The sequence below is a fragment of the Tursiops truncatus genome, chromosome 20 (genome assembly GCF_011762595.2).
Source record: "Tursiops truncatus isolate mTurTru1 chromosome 20, mTurTru1.mat.Y, whole genome shotgun sequence".
Taxonomy (NCBI): domain Eukaryota; kingdom Metazoa; phylum Chordata; class Mammalia; order Artiodactyla; family Delphinidae; genus Tursiops; species Tursiops truncatus.
Window position 1 is genome coordinate 9,574,576 of NC_047053.1, and position 13,364 is coordinate 9,587,939.

Genomic DNA, 13,364 nt, shown 5'->3' on the forward strand with positions numbered 1-13,364 from the left:
TTTGCGGTAACAGCAGAAATGAACACAACATTGTAAATCAACTATACTTCAATAAAAAATAAGCTTAAAAATAAATTTAAAAAGAAAAACCTAAAAAAGGAAAAAATTACTGTCATGAGTCCCAAAGTGGGAGTGGCCACAGGTGTTCAGGCTTCGGAAAACAAGATCAGGTGGAGGAGTGCCCAGTGGATGGAGAGGCTTGGGGGTCAATGGCGACCATGGTAAGAACTGAGTCCATGGAGTGGGGGTGGGGGAGAAACAGCCTAGAGTGGGATGAGGAGGGAGGGGGAGGCGAGGGTAAAAGTTAGGCAGTTCGAAGAATGCCGCTGTGGGACTTCCCTGGCGGTCCAGTGGTTAAGACTGCACTCCCAATGCAGAGGGCACGAGTTCGGGGAAGATCCCGCATGCTGTGTGGTGTGGCCAAAACAAAGAAAAAAAAGAAAAAAAAAGAATGCAGCTGTGAAGCGGAAATGACAAGGGCAGCTGGAGAGGTTTTTTTAAAAGCTGGAAGAGAGTGGTGGCTGGAGTCCACCCCCAATCTCCTGGTGTAGGAGGACAGTAGGCAAGAGCAGGACCAAAAGGAGGGCTTGGGGAAAGTTGTGGAAGGAGGTGATAAAGGCCTGTGTCCGGGAGCGAGACCGTTCCCCGGGTCCCAGGAGCCCCTATCAGGCTGGCATTTCCTCCCCATCTCCACCCCCTTCCTGCCGCTGACCAGGCCCTCCCTGGAGCTGGAAGAGAGAAGGCCCAAGTCACACCCTGGAAGAAGCTCTGTGGCTCCGGAGGTCTTTCTGCTGGCCCGTAAGCTGGGGCCGGGGGAGGAGGGGGCCTGAGGGACGGATACCAGCCAAGGACCTGGAGCTAGCAGTTTAGGCTTCGGGGGGCAAGGGGAGGAGAAGGGAGTGGAAGGGGGGAGGTGTGGGAGCTGAGTTTCTGGAAGGGATCCTGGAGGCTGCAGTGGGGGCTAGGGCCTGGAGGAATACTGCCGGGGGGCGGAGGGGTGCCCACTCTCAAGCCCCCCTTGCCCACAGGTCCCCATGCCTCTCTTCCTCTTGCTGCTCCTGCTGCCAAGCCCTTCGCACTCCCACCCCATCTGTGGCATCAGCAAAGTGGCCAGCGAGGTGGAAATGAACTGTGAAAATAAGGGGCTGAAGGCGCCACCTCCAGATCTGCAAGCAGAAACCAACATCCTCCGCCTGGGTGGGAACCCCCTGGGCACCTTCTCCACGGTGTCCATGGTGAGTCTGACTCACCTCACTCAGCTGCACCTGGAGAAGAGCCAGCTGACCAGCCTGCAGACTGACGCGACACTGCCCCGGCTGGAGACCCTGATTATATCCCACAATACGCTGAGAAGCCTGCCCTTGTTGGGACGGGCGCTGCCAGCACTCTATACCCTGGACGTCTCCTTCAACGAGCTGGCCTCATTGTCTCCTGATGCCCTGGATGGCCTGAGCCACCTCCATGAGCTCTACTTGCGTGGCAACAAGCTGAAGACTCTGCCCCCCGGGCTCCTGCAGCCCACGCCCAAGCTGAAGAAGCTCAACCTGGCTGAAAACGGGTTGAGTGAGCTGCCCCCTGGGTTCCTGGATGGGTTGGAGGAACTTGACACCCTCTACCTCCAGCGGAACTTGCTGCGCACGATACCAAAGGGCTTCTTTGGGGACCTCCTCCTGCCTTTTGCTTTTTTCCACGACAACACCTGGTTCTGTGACTGCGGGATCCTCTATTTCAGCCACTGGCTGCAGGACAATGCCAACAACGTGTACATATGGAAGGAGGGTGTGGACGCCAAGGCCATGACCCCCAACGTGACGAGCGTGGGGTGTGTCAATTTGCCCAACACGTTTGTCTACACCTACTCAGGGGAGGGCTGCCACACCCCTGGCGACAGGGACAGCATAGACTACGATGTCTACGAAGAGGATGACAAGGTGCCTACCACAAGGGCTGCGGGCAGCTTCTCTACCCACACCAGTGCCCACACCACCCACTGGGGCCTGCTTTACTCACTGCCGACTGCTCCGCTAGGCCCCCAAGTGTCCTCCTTGCCTCCAACTAAGGAACAGACCACGTTCCGAATTTCTACAGGACCCATCACATTCTCCAAAACTCTAAAACCCACCCCAGAGCCCACAAGCCCAAGCACCCCAGAGCCCACAAGCCCGAGCACCCCAGAGCCCAGAGCCCCGAGCACCCCAGAGCCCACAGCCCCGAGCACCCCAGAGCCCAGAGCCCCGAGCACCCCAGAGCCCAGAGCCCCGAGCACCCCAGAGCCCAGAGCCCCGAGCACCCCAGAGCCCACAGCCCCAAGCACCCCAGAGCCCACAAGCAAGACCTCAGAACCCACCGTATCCTTAACCTCCACTGAACCCACTTCACTTCCCACTATCTTAGAATCCACCACAGCCACCATCTCTGAATTTGTCAACCTCCTGAAGGCCCAGGGGGTGGCTCAGTGGAATGTGGAGAGTTCCAGAAACGACCCTTTTCTCAACTCTGACTTTTGCTGCCTCTTCCTGGGCTTCTATATCTTGGGTCTCCTCTGGCTCCTGTTTGCCTCTGTGGTCCTCATCCTGCTGCTGTTCTGGGTCCAGCACGTGAAACCACAGGCCCTGGCCACAGTCACACACACCTCGCATCTAGAGCTGCAGAGGGGAAGGCAAGTGACAGTGGCCCGGGCCTGCCTGCTTTTCCTCCAAGGCTCGCTCCCCACTTTCCGCTCTAGCCTCTTCCTGTGGGTGCGGCCTAATGGCCGTGTGGGGCCTCTGCTGGCAGGACGGCGGCCCTCAGCCCTGAGCATGGGTCGTGGCCAGGACCTGCTGGGGACAGTGGCTGTTAGGTACTCTGGCCACAGCCTCTGAGGGGGGGGGTGGTTTGGGGACCTCGAGAGAGACTCTGATGGGCTTTCCTATTGGGATCTAGCTGGGGGCGGGTGGGTACAGAGTAGAGGGTCGGGGGAGGGCTTCGTTACTGCTTCTTTGTCAGGAGCCTCCTCTGCACACCCCGGGCACACAATCCCAGACCCAGCATATCTGGAGAGGTAGTGAGATGGAGAAGTTGGGTGGGTCACAGAACAAAGAGAGCTCCTAATGCTGCATGGACGGCGGGGTTCCCAGACCACTACACTAGGTTATTACCATCACTTTGGGGAAGTTTTAGGAAAAAGCAAACAACAAACAGAATATAGCACAGTTCTCACATGTATCCGTGTATTGAAGGAAACTTGGGAAGAGATGTCACGATGTGAGCCCTGATTGTCTCTGGGTGGTATAAATATGGGTGGTTTTATTTTCTATTTCTCTGCTTAGCATTTTCTGGTTTTCCACCATCATATATTATTTGTATCATAAAAATAATTTAAAAATAGAATGTTCGTTCTTTTGGAGAGGGAAACGAGGCTGGGGCACCGTCACCAGCATTCCCAAGGCCCCAGCTGCCCCACCCTAGTTGCACTGCTCACCCCCAAAAGCTCTAGTCTTGGCCTGCACTTCCCCTGCCTGGGCCGCCTTTTCCCTCCTCCAAGGGTAACCACCCACCAGGCCAACCACAAGCAAGTTCCAGCTCAAGATCCAGAAGTTTCCTGGGAGCTCAGTGGTACTACTGAGGCTATCTGCCTGCAACCTGCAGTACTAGGACAGGTGGGTGCCTCCTGGCACCTGTGGCCTCAGAAACGCAGCTCTCCTGCTTTGCCCAGGGCAGCAGGACAGGGGAGGGGAGGGCCTGGCAGTGAGTACCATCTTGGTGGGTTTTACTGAACTACTCTCAGTTTCCTGCTGTCAAGCCAGGAGGAAGGCAGATGGAGCCCAGTTCTCTCCCCTGGTGCCATGAATTCTGCCATTCACCTGACCGCGTTGGGCAGAGCTTTCTCTCCTGCCTCCAGCCCAAGCCAGCACTTAGGGCCCAGAGAATGGGAGTGAGGGCTGAGCCTTTCTGGCTCCATGGAGACCCCTTCCTCCAGATGGTGCAGGAAGAATCCTCCTAACCTGAAACCCTGACCGCATCTTTCTCCTGCTCTGAACTATTTCCGATAGAGGACAACTCCTGAGCTTGGCGATCGAGGATTTCCGTGCACCAACCCACCTAACAGTGCAGCTTCCCCTCCCACAGCAGACACTTCACAGCCTGTGCTCCAGCTATTACAAACTTTGCAGAGATCACCTGCTCCCCCGCGTTTCTCCTCTAAGCCTTTGCTCTCAGTGGGCCAGGAGTGCTGCCCCGCCCCACTTCCCTGGCCAGTCGGGTACTGTGCACTGTCTCCCCTCGCCCAGGCTGGCCCGGGTGCCCCACATCCCCCTGCAGCGGTCTGTTGCTGACTCCCAGTTTCCCTGTGTCATCCTCCCGTCTGGACTTGGCACTCCTTAAGGACAAGGTCCAGGCTTCAAGTGTCTCAAAGCGGCCCCTGTGGCCCAGGCCAGCATGTGCATGGAGAGGGTAAGAAAAGAGGCAGAGGTGGGAGGGCCCGGCTGCACCGCCAGGCTGCTGAGCTCAACTTCTACTGACGAGGTTCTGCCAAGGTGACAGTTCCCACCTGCCGTCTGCCTGTCCCCTGGCCTGCCTGTCCCCTGTCCTGGCTCAGGAGAAACCTTCAGGCCTCGTGCCGCCCAGCCCTCCTTCCAATTGACCTTCCTATGCCCTTTTATGCCCCAAGAGGTTCCTAAGCTCCATGAGGGCAGGGCCTGGGAGTCACACATCTCCTAAAGAAATGGAGAAGGCAGTCACTCTCCCCAGCGTACAGCCCACATCAAGCCTCCAGGCTCTGGGGGCCCGGCTCCATGCCCACTCTGCCCCCGACAGGTCAGCTTTCCCCTCTCAGACTCTATTCCCTCCCTCTTCAGGCTGCAGAAACAGTCACCAGACCCCAGAGATTTTTCCTGGGGATTACATGAGATGACCTGGGCGTCTGTTGTATTCTTGAACGAGGGGCTAGGAAGCAACACACAGGGCCTGGAGCTTGGGTTTTTCTCACCCTTCAGCTGCTGCAACACGACTGACTTACATAACATTTGCATAAAAACAGCGGGTACTTTTTCTTTAATAACTTTTTTTAAAAACTCCAGTTCCTGTTCTCCAGGGGCATCCGCTTCTTTGTCCAGTCTCCTCCCCCTCCTGTGCCCACAGCTCTCCAGATTTGGGGGTGGTGTCATCAATCCAATTTATTGATTACGTCCTCAGTGAGGTGGAGGAAGGAAGGGCCATGTCCTCCCACTGCAGACCTTTGATCATCTTGACAGCTTCGGCTCTCTCCTGTCCCCTCAGCTCTGCCTTGGTTTCCCCACTGAGAAGGGGGGGCCTTCTGCTGTACTATGTGTCCTGAAACTAATACCCAAGAGGAGACCAGGAATCTGCAGGGAGCTTCCCACCTCTGTGCAGGGCACAGGCAGGGACAGAGAGATCATGATGATTAGGGCAAGGAGGGCGAGCTGGAGCAGGGACAGGACAGACCACAAGTCCCTTATCACAGAGGAGGGAACCATACTGTGGAGGGAAAATAAATAGCGGGGCCCAGGGCAGCAGAGTCTAGGTCCCCCGGGGGGCACACTGACTGTAGGAGCAGCGGGCGAGTGGGAGCCCCGGCACAGCAGCTCCAGGCCCCTCGCTCGCCTCAGCCACTGAGGAAGAGACGCTTGTAGGCCTTGTTCATCTGCTCCAAGAAGATGAAAGTGAGGACAGTGTGGGGACCCAGGCGGGCATAGTATGGTGTAAAGCCCTTCCACAGACTGAAGAAGCCCTCGTAGCGGACGACCTTCACCAGCACATCCTAGACAGCCAGGCAGGCACGGCACTGAGGTTGGGACCTGGCCTCTGGGACCCTCTTCCTCTTACCCAGCTATCCCCCACCCCCACTCCCAGGGCATCCAATCCGGCAGCCCAAGCCCCTAGCCCTTCTTCCTCACCAGCCCGTTCTTGTATTCCGGCTTCCCGTCAATCATTCGCATGTTCTGGATCCTGAAGGAGAGGAGGCAGGGGCATGAGAGACATAAAGAGGGCTCTCCCGTCCTTCTCCAGGCCCAGGTCTGCATACTCACCGGGTCTTGACAATGTCCACAGGCATAGAGGCAGCAGTGGTGACCAGGCCACTGATCATGCTGGCACAGAAGTGGCACAGGATGTTGTCAGAGAAGTAGCCTGGAGGAGGCAGAGCAGGGGGTGGCAGTCAGCTCAGAGCTGGCCCAGGCTAGGCTGGGAGCTGAGGCCCCAGCTCTGGGTCTCACCTGAGTCCAGTAAAAACTGCTTGGACTGGGAGTAGGAGGCGAGCTGGGCAGCATTGACGACGACGGCCCGAGCCATGGTAGGGATGCAGCCCTGGGGTGGGGGGGATGGGGGAGAAGTCAGAAATGCCCAAGACCTGACCCCACATCCCCAGTCTCCAGCCCCTTCACTCACCCTCCATAGTGTAGGGACGCCCTCTTCCCGGGCAATTCGAATCAGGGCATTAAACACGTTTTTGTAGCCACGGCGCTGGTCAGCTGGAAGCCTGGTGGGAAGGTAGGGAGAGGCCAAGTTTGGGATAGACCACCCTGCTCCCACAGGAGCAAAGAAATGGAGGCCAGCATGCTGTGAACAGGTGAATGCTGTGCTCATCTAGAATAAGAAATCAGTTCTTTCATTCTAGATTCCAGGGAATGGGGCTGGGGACAGGCTCAGACCTGGAACTCACCGGCCGTCAGCGGTCATGCGGATAAGAGCCACCTCAGCTGGTGTTCCCACAAAGGCACCAGTTGCACCTGCAGTCATGCCAATCAGGGCCTTCAGCAGAAAGCCAGGGGGTGTACCATCAGCCCCAGTCAGGCGCTCAAATAGCACAGTATAGATACCAAGGCGAGTAGTGGTATAGGTGGCCTGGCGCAGCAGGCCAGCTGACAGCCTGGGGAGCGAAGGAGTCAGTGCATCAAGCCAAAGTCTAGAGCTGTCAACCCACACGCTACCCCCATCCTTTGGCCCCAGTACCCGGTGTAAATGCCCCTCAGCCCTTCTGCCCTCAGAATGCTGGTGAGAGCATGGAAGCTGGTTTTGTACTCTCGTGTCTTGGCTCCTTCCCCACTCAGCTGCATCCGGTTCTTCACTAGGTCCAGGGGCTGCACAAAAACTGTAGCTCCCATCCTGGGGGAAGACAGGGGTGGAGTCAAGAGCTAGGTGTCCCAGATCTACCAAAGCCCCCTGGAGCCCGGCAACAAGAGATCACAAAGGGCAGGGCCTGCCATGCGATTGACTACATGTTCAGGAGGCTGGTGGGCATGTGTACAAGAGTCTCTGCGTGTACCAAGAGCAATGGGTCTGAAAAGTCCAGGGGTCCAGTAGGTGCCATGCAATGAGTGTTCCATGCAGCTCCCAGGGTGTCAAGCAGTGACCGAGAGATTGCATGCAGTCCGACCCAAGGAGGAGAGGTGGGCATTCATGACCTGGGACTCCACGTAGTCCAGCAGGAGCCATGCAATGACCTGAAACCCCAAACAGCCCCGCAGAGCCAAGCAATGGGTTGGGAAACTCTGGTGGCCCGGTGGGGGCCGTGTATGCAGCCCAGAAGGGGCCCTGCGATGGGTGAAAAGATCCTAGCAGCCCATCAAGGACCTCGTAATACGATGGGGACAGCAATGACCCCGTGTCACCTCGGTTCACTGCAACACACCCAAAGAACAGGGCCCGGTTCCTGGCACCCGTCCCTGCCTCCTCCTGTCCCATCCCTGGGGCCTGAGCTTACCCGGCCAGGCCCCCAAACAGGAACTTGACGGACTTAGGGGAGGTACGGGGCTTCCCGTTCACCCCACTAGCCCCGGGACTCGCCGTCGCCGCCATCGCCACTCAATGGCCCTCGGCTCCCGGACCCGTGCGCGCGCGGCCCCTCTCGCGCCCAAGGTGACACCGCGCGCGCAACAGGGGCGAGGGCGCGCGCGCACGCCCCGGCGCTCAGGGCCAGCGCCAGCTGGAAGTTGGCGCAGGCGCAGGCGCGAGCGCAAAGGCGTCCGGGAGTAAGGCGGAGCTGAAGGAGGAGCTTCAAGAATGGGTGAGGGGACGGGGTGCAGCTATTTAGGCAGCAAGAGCATAGGTGCAATTTTTATCGAATTGGAGTCGCGGGAAAATCGAGAGGAGGGTATTTGAAGATCTCGCGAGATCGAGTGAGTTAGACTAGCCAGAGTTAGGCGGTTTCTCGCGATAGATACAGGAAGCTGTCAGCAGGTGGGAGGGAGTGTCTCGCGAGACTTGAAGGTGCGGCGGCGGCCAGAGAGAGGAAGAGAGGTTTGTAAACCGGGCAGCTGAGGGATCCCGGGCACTAGCGCGGAGAAGCGACTAAGTCGTCTTCTGGGGCCTCGGTGCTCCTTTCATCTCCACAGGCACTCTCTCCACCTCTAACCTTTCTTTTAATCGGCCTTTTAGGACCGGAAGTCCTTCGTCTTGAGCGTCCATTGCTGGAAGCGGCCTGACTGTCTTTGCCGGAAATCCTCTTCCAGGGGCTGGAAAGACGGCCCACCTGGCCGGAAGTCCCACCTCCTTGAGCTCCCCCACCCTTCCAGAAGTTTTTCTGTTACCTGTGCTTGCCTCCGTTCCCTTTCCCCGTATTATTCCTGTACCAGAAAGGGATATTTTTGGTGTCTCCCTCCCAGCTCCATTAAACGGGTTGGCTGTCTCAATCCCCGAGTCGGGGGTCCTTCCCCGCGCCCCCATGTAGCTGGGAAGTGGGACCTGGGGGTGGTTGGACCCCTGGGATCCCGAAGGAGGGCAAGAGAGGGCGCAGAACTCCGTTTCTGCTCCTGTTATCGGGACGCGGCCTCCTCCGCCTCTCCCCTCCTGCTGCCATGCACCCTGCGGCCTTCCCGCTTCCTGTGGTTGTGGCCACTGTGCTGTGGGGAGCGGCCCCCACCCGGGGGCTCATTCGAGCGGTGAGTCTGAGGGGACGTTAGGGGAAGGGCGCTGAAGGGAGAGGTTGCAGGCTGAAGGACAAACATGGACTCTTTTGTCCGCAGATCTCGGACCACAATGCCAGCATGGACTTTGCAGACCTCCCAGCTCTCTTTGGGGCTGCCTTGAGCCAGGAGGGACTTCAGGTGATTTTCTTCCCTCTTTCCTGTTTCCCTGAATTCTCCCTGCTGGGTAGGGGTTGAGGAGCCTTTCTTGGGGGAAGCTGGAGGTAGGAAGAGAGTCAAGTTAGGAACTAAGTGCAAGAACACATCTAGTGTGGTGGAATCCAGAATCTGAAGGGAGAATACAAAGTCTACTTCTAGAACTCTGAGCCTTAGAAGGGAGACTGAAAATGGACTAAGATAAAAGGCAGGACGAGTGGTGCCTATCAATAGGGTCTCTAGAGCCAGTTACTGGTTTTATGACCTTGGGCAAATTACCTGAGCCTTTGTTTGTTTTACTGTAAAATGGGATAATAATAGAAGTTATCAGATGTATTATTGTGAGAATTAGATAAGCAGTTTTGTAGTAGTTTTTCACAAAGACTGCCACATAGCAAGAACTCAGTTGGGCCATAGATATCAGTATAGTTGTTTGTGAGATGAGTAATTGGAAAATTAAAGGAGGTGTTAAAAAAAATTCAACTGAGTAAATTTCAAAGCTCTTACTGGCTTTTATTTAATGACCCATGAATCAGGCAGCATTCCACCTAGCAGATAGAAAGGATCTCTGAAAACTATACAAAATGAAAGACTTATAGCCAGAAGGGGGTTGGGCAAGGAAGTTATACTAGCAAAGATTTGATTGTCTTTGCTAGTAGCAAAGATCTCCTTTCTTTAGGGGACTGCAGGGGTCTACCAGGCAGATTACCTCACTAGTGCTGACCAAGTAATTCCAGATACAGTGGTTTAAGATTCCATTCCTGGGGGAGGCTAAAATTATAATTAAGTATTGAGTTTGGTGACATGGGAGTCAGCACAAGTAACTCCATTTGTGTTTGGTCTTGTGTTTTTTTTAAACAGGGGAATATGTTCCCTAAGAGTACGTATTAGAGCAGGGAATGTGAAACAACTTGAGAAAGTGACGTGGATGAATGGAGAATTGAATTACAATCAGTGGGAAACTGGAAGGCAAAACAATTAGCTAGGAATGTGGAGTATATATTAGCTCATCTGGGAAAGGGAGAGGGATGATGGAGGGTGTGGGAAAGGGATGTTGTTTGATGTGATTGCATCTTCAGGAGGCTAAGAGAAGAGGTAGATGTCCGACTTTGGTGGGATGCTCAGACCCCAGGAATGAGCTCAGACCCCAGTGGGCTCAGACCCCACTGACCTGTGGGGGCCATTGTGCTTGGTGGGACCTGTGGGGAGCAGCACCTAGGGAGATGAAATCCAGCTGTTGTTTGCTTCTCTTCTCCAGGGCTTCCTTGTGGAGGCTCACCCAGACAATGCCTGCAGTCCCATTGCCCCACCACCCCCAGCCCCGGTCAACGGGTCAGTCTTTATTGCACTGCTTCGAAGATTCGACTGCAACTTTGACCTCAAGGTTGCTGAATGTGGAGTGGGAGCTGGGAGGCTGAGGGTAAAAAAGGCACCAGGAATGAAAGGTGGCAAGGCCCATGATGGCTCCTTATCTGCCTTGTCTCCCTAGGTCCTAAATGCTCAGAAGGCTGGGTATGGTGCAGCTGTGGTACACAATGTGAATTCCAATGAACTTCTGAATATGGTGTGGAATAGTGGTAAGGTTGGAGGATCTGGACAGCTGGGTTTTCAGTAGAGCTTAGACTGAGAGATGGCGGGAGGGCTGAAGCCTTAGGGAAAAGAAATCAGTCCTTTAGGTGGAATGGGGCAAGAGAGTCAAATGCCAGAGTTACCAAAGGATTCATGTGGAAGGTTGGGTCCCCAGTGTAATGCCCTAATCCCTGCAGAGGAAATCCAGCAGCAGATCTGGATCCCGTCTGTGTTTATTGGGGAGAGAAGCTCCGAGTACCTGCGTGCCCTCTTTGTCTACGAGAAGGGGTAGGACGTGTCCCTCCTTCCCACTCTTCCTTCAGCACTTCCATGCCAACCTGGAGTCCAAGCCCGTGTCCCAACCATCCAGCCTCAGGCCCATCATGCTCTGCCTCTTGGTACTTTCTTCCCATCCCCTTCCCCCTCCGTGGGCCCTGTCCAGAGCCAGTTACTTTGTCCCTCTTCCTTTGTCCCTTTGCCTTTCCTGCCCCTCTGATATTCGTCTTCCTTTTCCCAGGGCTCGGGTGCTTCTGGTCCCAGACAATAGCTTCCCCTTGGGCTATTACCTCATCCCTTTCACAGGGATCGTGGGACTGCTGGTTTTGGCCATGGGAGCAGTGATGGTGAGTAGTTCAGGGACCAAGACGGGAAGAGCTGAGGCCTTTAAAGCCAGACTGGCTCTGGGGTTGCAAGATAGGGCTGGTTTGTATGGGATTGTCCAGATTTGTTCTCTGAGACTGATCCATCCACCCCCCCCCCCCCCCGCTTTCACCAGATAGTTCGTTGTATCCAGCACAGGAAACGGCTCCAGAGGAATCGACTGACCAAAGAGCAACTGAAACAGATTCCTACACATGACTATCAGAAGGGTGAGGAGGGTGGAGGAGAGCAGACCTTTCCCACTATTTCCCTGGTTCTGAAGGAGCTGGAGCCCAGGAGAAAAGAAGCAGAGATGGCAGGGAGGTGTCAGCTTGAGATACCACCTTTGCTCCTCTTTTTACGCATACGTAAAATGAGGACAGGACAGGATTAGAGCAGGAAATGGAAAGCAAAAATGATTAAATGTAATAGTTGGGGTTGGAGGGGGGTGGAGGACCTTGCTCATAAGAGAGAAGGTGGAGAAAGCAGAAAAATGGAAGGAGTGGGGAAGATTCCGCCAGAGAAGGCAGACACAGGTAAGGAGGGGCTGGGTCTTAGGCACTGGAGGCTCCAGTGCCCATATAAGGCTATGGCAGAAGCGCTGCCCCATTTCTGCTCCTCCCACCCCCTCTCTCTCCAGCCTCACACCTCCCCCAAAAAAACCACTTCCCTTCTTACCTCTGTTTCTTTTTATTTGTTCTAACCCCGGATTCCTCACGTTCTACCCTGCTCGTCTCAGCTCTTCCACTGGCTCTGTAGAACCAGAGAAAATAACTTTTGCAGAGTTTAGCTCCACCACAGGCCTCTCACAGTGAGTTCTTGTGGGCCCTGGTCCAGGATGGCTCAGTAAAAGAACTCCTTTCTTCTTCCACCAGGAGACCAGTATGATGTGTGTGCCATCTGCCTGGATGAATATGAGGATGGGGACAAGCTGAGGGTGCTCCCCTGTGCTCACGGTGAGGCCCTCACTTCTTGTGCTGCCCCCCCCCCCCTGCCACCAGCAGGCACCACGCGCTTCACCTCATTCCTCTTGGCAGCTTATCACATCCGCTGTGTGGACCCCTGGCTCACTCAGACCCGGAAGACCTGCCCCATCTGCAAGCAGCCTGTCCATCGGGGTCCTGGGGATGAGGAGCAGGAGGAAGAAACCCAGGGGCAAGAGGGTGACGAGGAAGGGGAGCCAAGGGACCACCCTGCTTCCGAACGGACCCCACTTCTGGGCTGCACCCCCACCCCTCCCACCTCCTTTGGTTCTCTAGCCCCAGCTCCCCTAGTCCTTCCTGGGTCTTCCACAGATCCCTCACCCTCTACCTCTGCAGCTGCCATCCTGGTCTAGTAGTCCCCTTTCTCCTCCATCTCTGATGACCTATTTGCACAGCTCCTCTTCCTCTCTACTGTCTTCTACGCTGAGGGATAGGAGACGAGGGATAGGAGTCGTTTCCACCCCAGGTTTCTCCCTTACCCAACTCTATCCTCTTGAAGAGGTTGGGGGTACAAAGGGATGGGGTTTTCATTTATTGGGTTAATAAAATTGTTTTTGTGGACTAAGGGTGAGATCATTCTCACACAGGTAAACTTCTTATCCTTTTGGGGTATTGCCCCTTTCTGCCATACATGGGCAAGGGAGTGCTGGGAGGCTAACCTGTAGTTTTTTGTTTTTTCTTTTTTTGCCGTATGCCAGCCTCTCGCTGTTGTGGCCTCTCCCGTTGCGGAGCGCAGGCTCAGTGACCATGGCTCACGGGCCCAGCCGCTCTGTGGCATGTGGGACCCTCCCGGACCGGGGCACGAACCCGTGTCCCCTGCATCGGCAGGCGGACTCCCAACCACTGCGCCACCAGGGAAGCCCTAACCTGTAGTCTTAAGGGCAGCCCCAATAGGTATCTGTTGTGACTCTGAGAAGGGGAGCCCCACCCACGTGTGAGGATGACTCAACTGGCCTCTGCCTTGCCCGCAGGCCTGGACCCATTCTCTTGGTCTGGATGGCTCTATTCCATTATCCACCAATTCAGTTAGCACACTGAGGACCTAGGTAGGGCTGGCCCACCTGGCCAGGTAGGCCTGAAGCAGGTTTTAATCCTGGACATGAAAGCAAGCTCAAAA

The 13,364-nt window shown here is 55.7% G+C and overlaps 3 protein-coding genes across 5 annotated transcripts; 2 read left to right on the top strand and 1 right to left on the bottom strand.

The window, feature by feature from the left end:
* The first annotated feature begins 451 nt into the window (after positions 1-451).
* On the top strand, positions 452-2,921 carry GP1BA (glycoprotein Ib platelet subunit alpha). Its single transcript, XM_033846596.2, has 2 exons — positions 452-798; positions 1,029-2,921. The coding sequence occupies exon 2, from the start codon at positions 1,035-1,037 to the stop codon at positions 2,859-2,861; it is 1,827 nt and encodes a 608-aa protein (XP_033702487.1). The 5' UTR covers positions 452-798; positions 1,029-1,034; the 3' UTR covers positions 2,862-2,921.
* A 2,081-nt stretch (positions 2,922-5,002) lies between these two features.
* Positions 5,003-8,661, bottom strand: SLC25A11 (solute carrier family 25 member 11). Of its 2 annotated transcripts, none has more exons than XM_019926803.3 (8): positions 8,351-8,661; positions 6,949-7,101; positions 6,659-6,865; positions 6,385-6,475; positions 6,213-6,303; positions 6,027-6,126; positions 5,895-5,946; positions 5,003-5,758 (listed from the first exon to the last, which is right to left on the bottom strand). In XM_019926803.3, the coding sequence occupies exons 1-8, from the start codon at positions 8,659-8,661 to the stop codon at positions 5,603-5,605; spliced, it is 1,161 nt and encodes a 386-aa protein (XP_019782362.2). In that variant the 3' UTR covers positions 5,003-5,602. The 2 variants fall into 2 exon arrangements, with proteins under 2 accessions (XP_019782362.2, XP_004319541.1); XM_004319493.4 differs by lacking the exon at positions 8,351-8,661 and adding an exon at positions 7,700-7,939.
* Positions 8,662-8,739: 78 nt separating this feature from the next.
* On the top strand, positions 8,740-12,808 carry RNF167 (ring finger protein 167). 2 transcript variants are annotated; one of them, XM_033846597.2, is made up of 9 exons: positions 8,740-8,876; positions 8,961-9,041; positions 10,315-10,440; positions 10,546-10,633; positions 10,823-10,913; positions 11,143-11,248; positions 11,401-11,494; positions 12,140-12,220; positions 12,302-12,808. In XM_033846597.2, the coding sequence occupies exons 1-9, from the start codon at positions 8,793-8,795 to the stop codon at positions 12,598-12,600; spliced, it is 1,050 nt and encodes a 349-aa protein (XP_033702488.1). In that variant the 5' UTR covers positions 8,740-8,792; the 3' UTR covers positions 12,601-12,808. The 2 variants fall into 2 exon arrangements, with proteins under 2 accessions (XP_033702488.1, XP_033702489.1); XM_033846598.2 differs by lacking the exon at positions 10,315-10,440.
* The last annotated feature ends 556 nt before the right edge of the window (positions 12,809-13,364 follow it).

Excerpts from the sequence above, each read along its gene's own strand:
- GP1BA (XM_033846596.2), top strand. The coding sequence starts at position 1,035 with ATGCCTCTCTTCCTCTTGCTGCTCCTGCTGCCAAGCCCTTCGCACTCC.
- SLC25A11 (XM_019926803.3), bottom strand. The coding sequence starts at position 8,661 with ATGGGGGCGCGGGGAAGGACCCCCGACTCGGGGATTGAGACAGCCAAC. Across the intron at positions 6,304-6,384 it reads GCGTCCCTACACTATGGAGG|GGCTGCATCCCTACCATGGC; the intron begins GTGAGTGAAGGG and ends CCCCCACCCCAG. Across the intron at positions 5,759-5,894 it reads CGGAATACAAGAACGGGCTG|GATGTGCTGGTGAAGGTCGT; the intron begins GTGAGGAAGAAG and ends CTGGCTGTCTAG.
- RNF167 (XM_033846597.2), top strand. The coding sequence starts at position 8,793 with ATGCACCCTGCGGCCTTCCCGCTTCCTGTGGTTGTGGCCACTGTGCTG. Across the intron at positions 10,441-10,545 it reads ACTGCAACTTTGACCTCAAG|GTCCTAAATGCTCAGAAGGC; the intron begins GTTGCTGAATGT and ends TTGTCTCCCTAG. Across the intron at positions 10,914-11,142 it reads CTCTTTGTCTACGAGAAGGG|GGCTCGGGTGCTTCTGGTCC; the intron begins GTAGGACGTGTC and ends TCCTTTTCCCAG.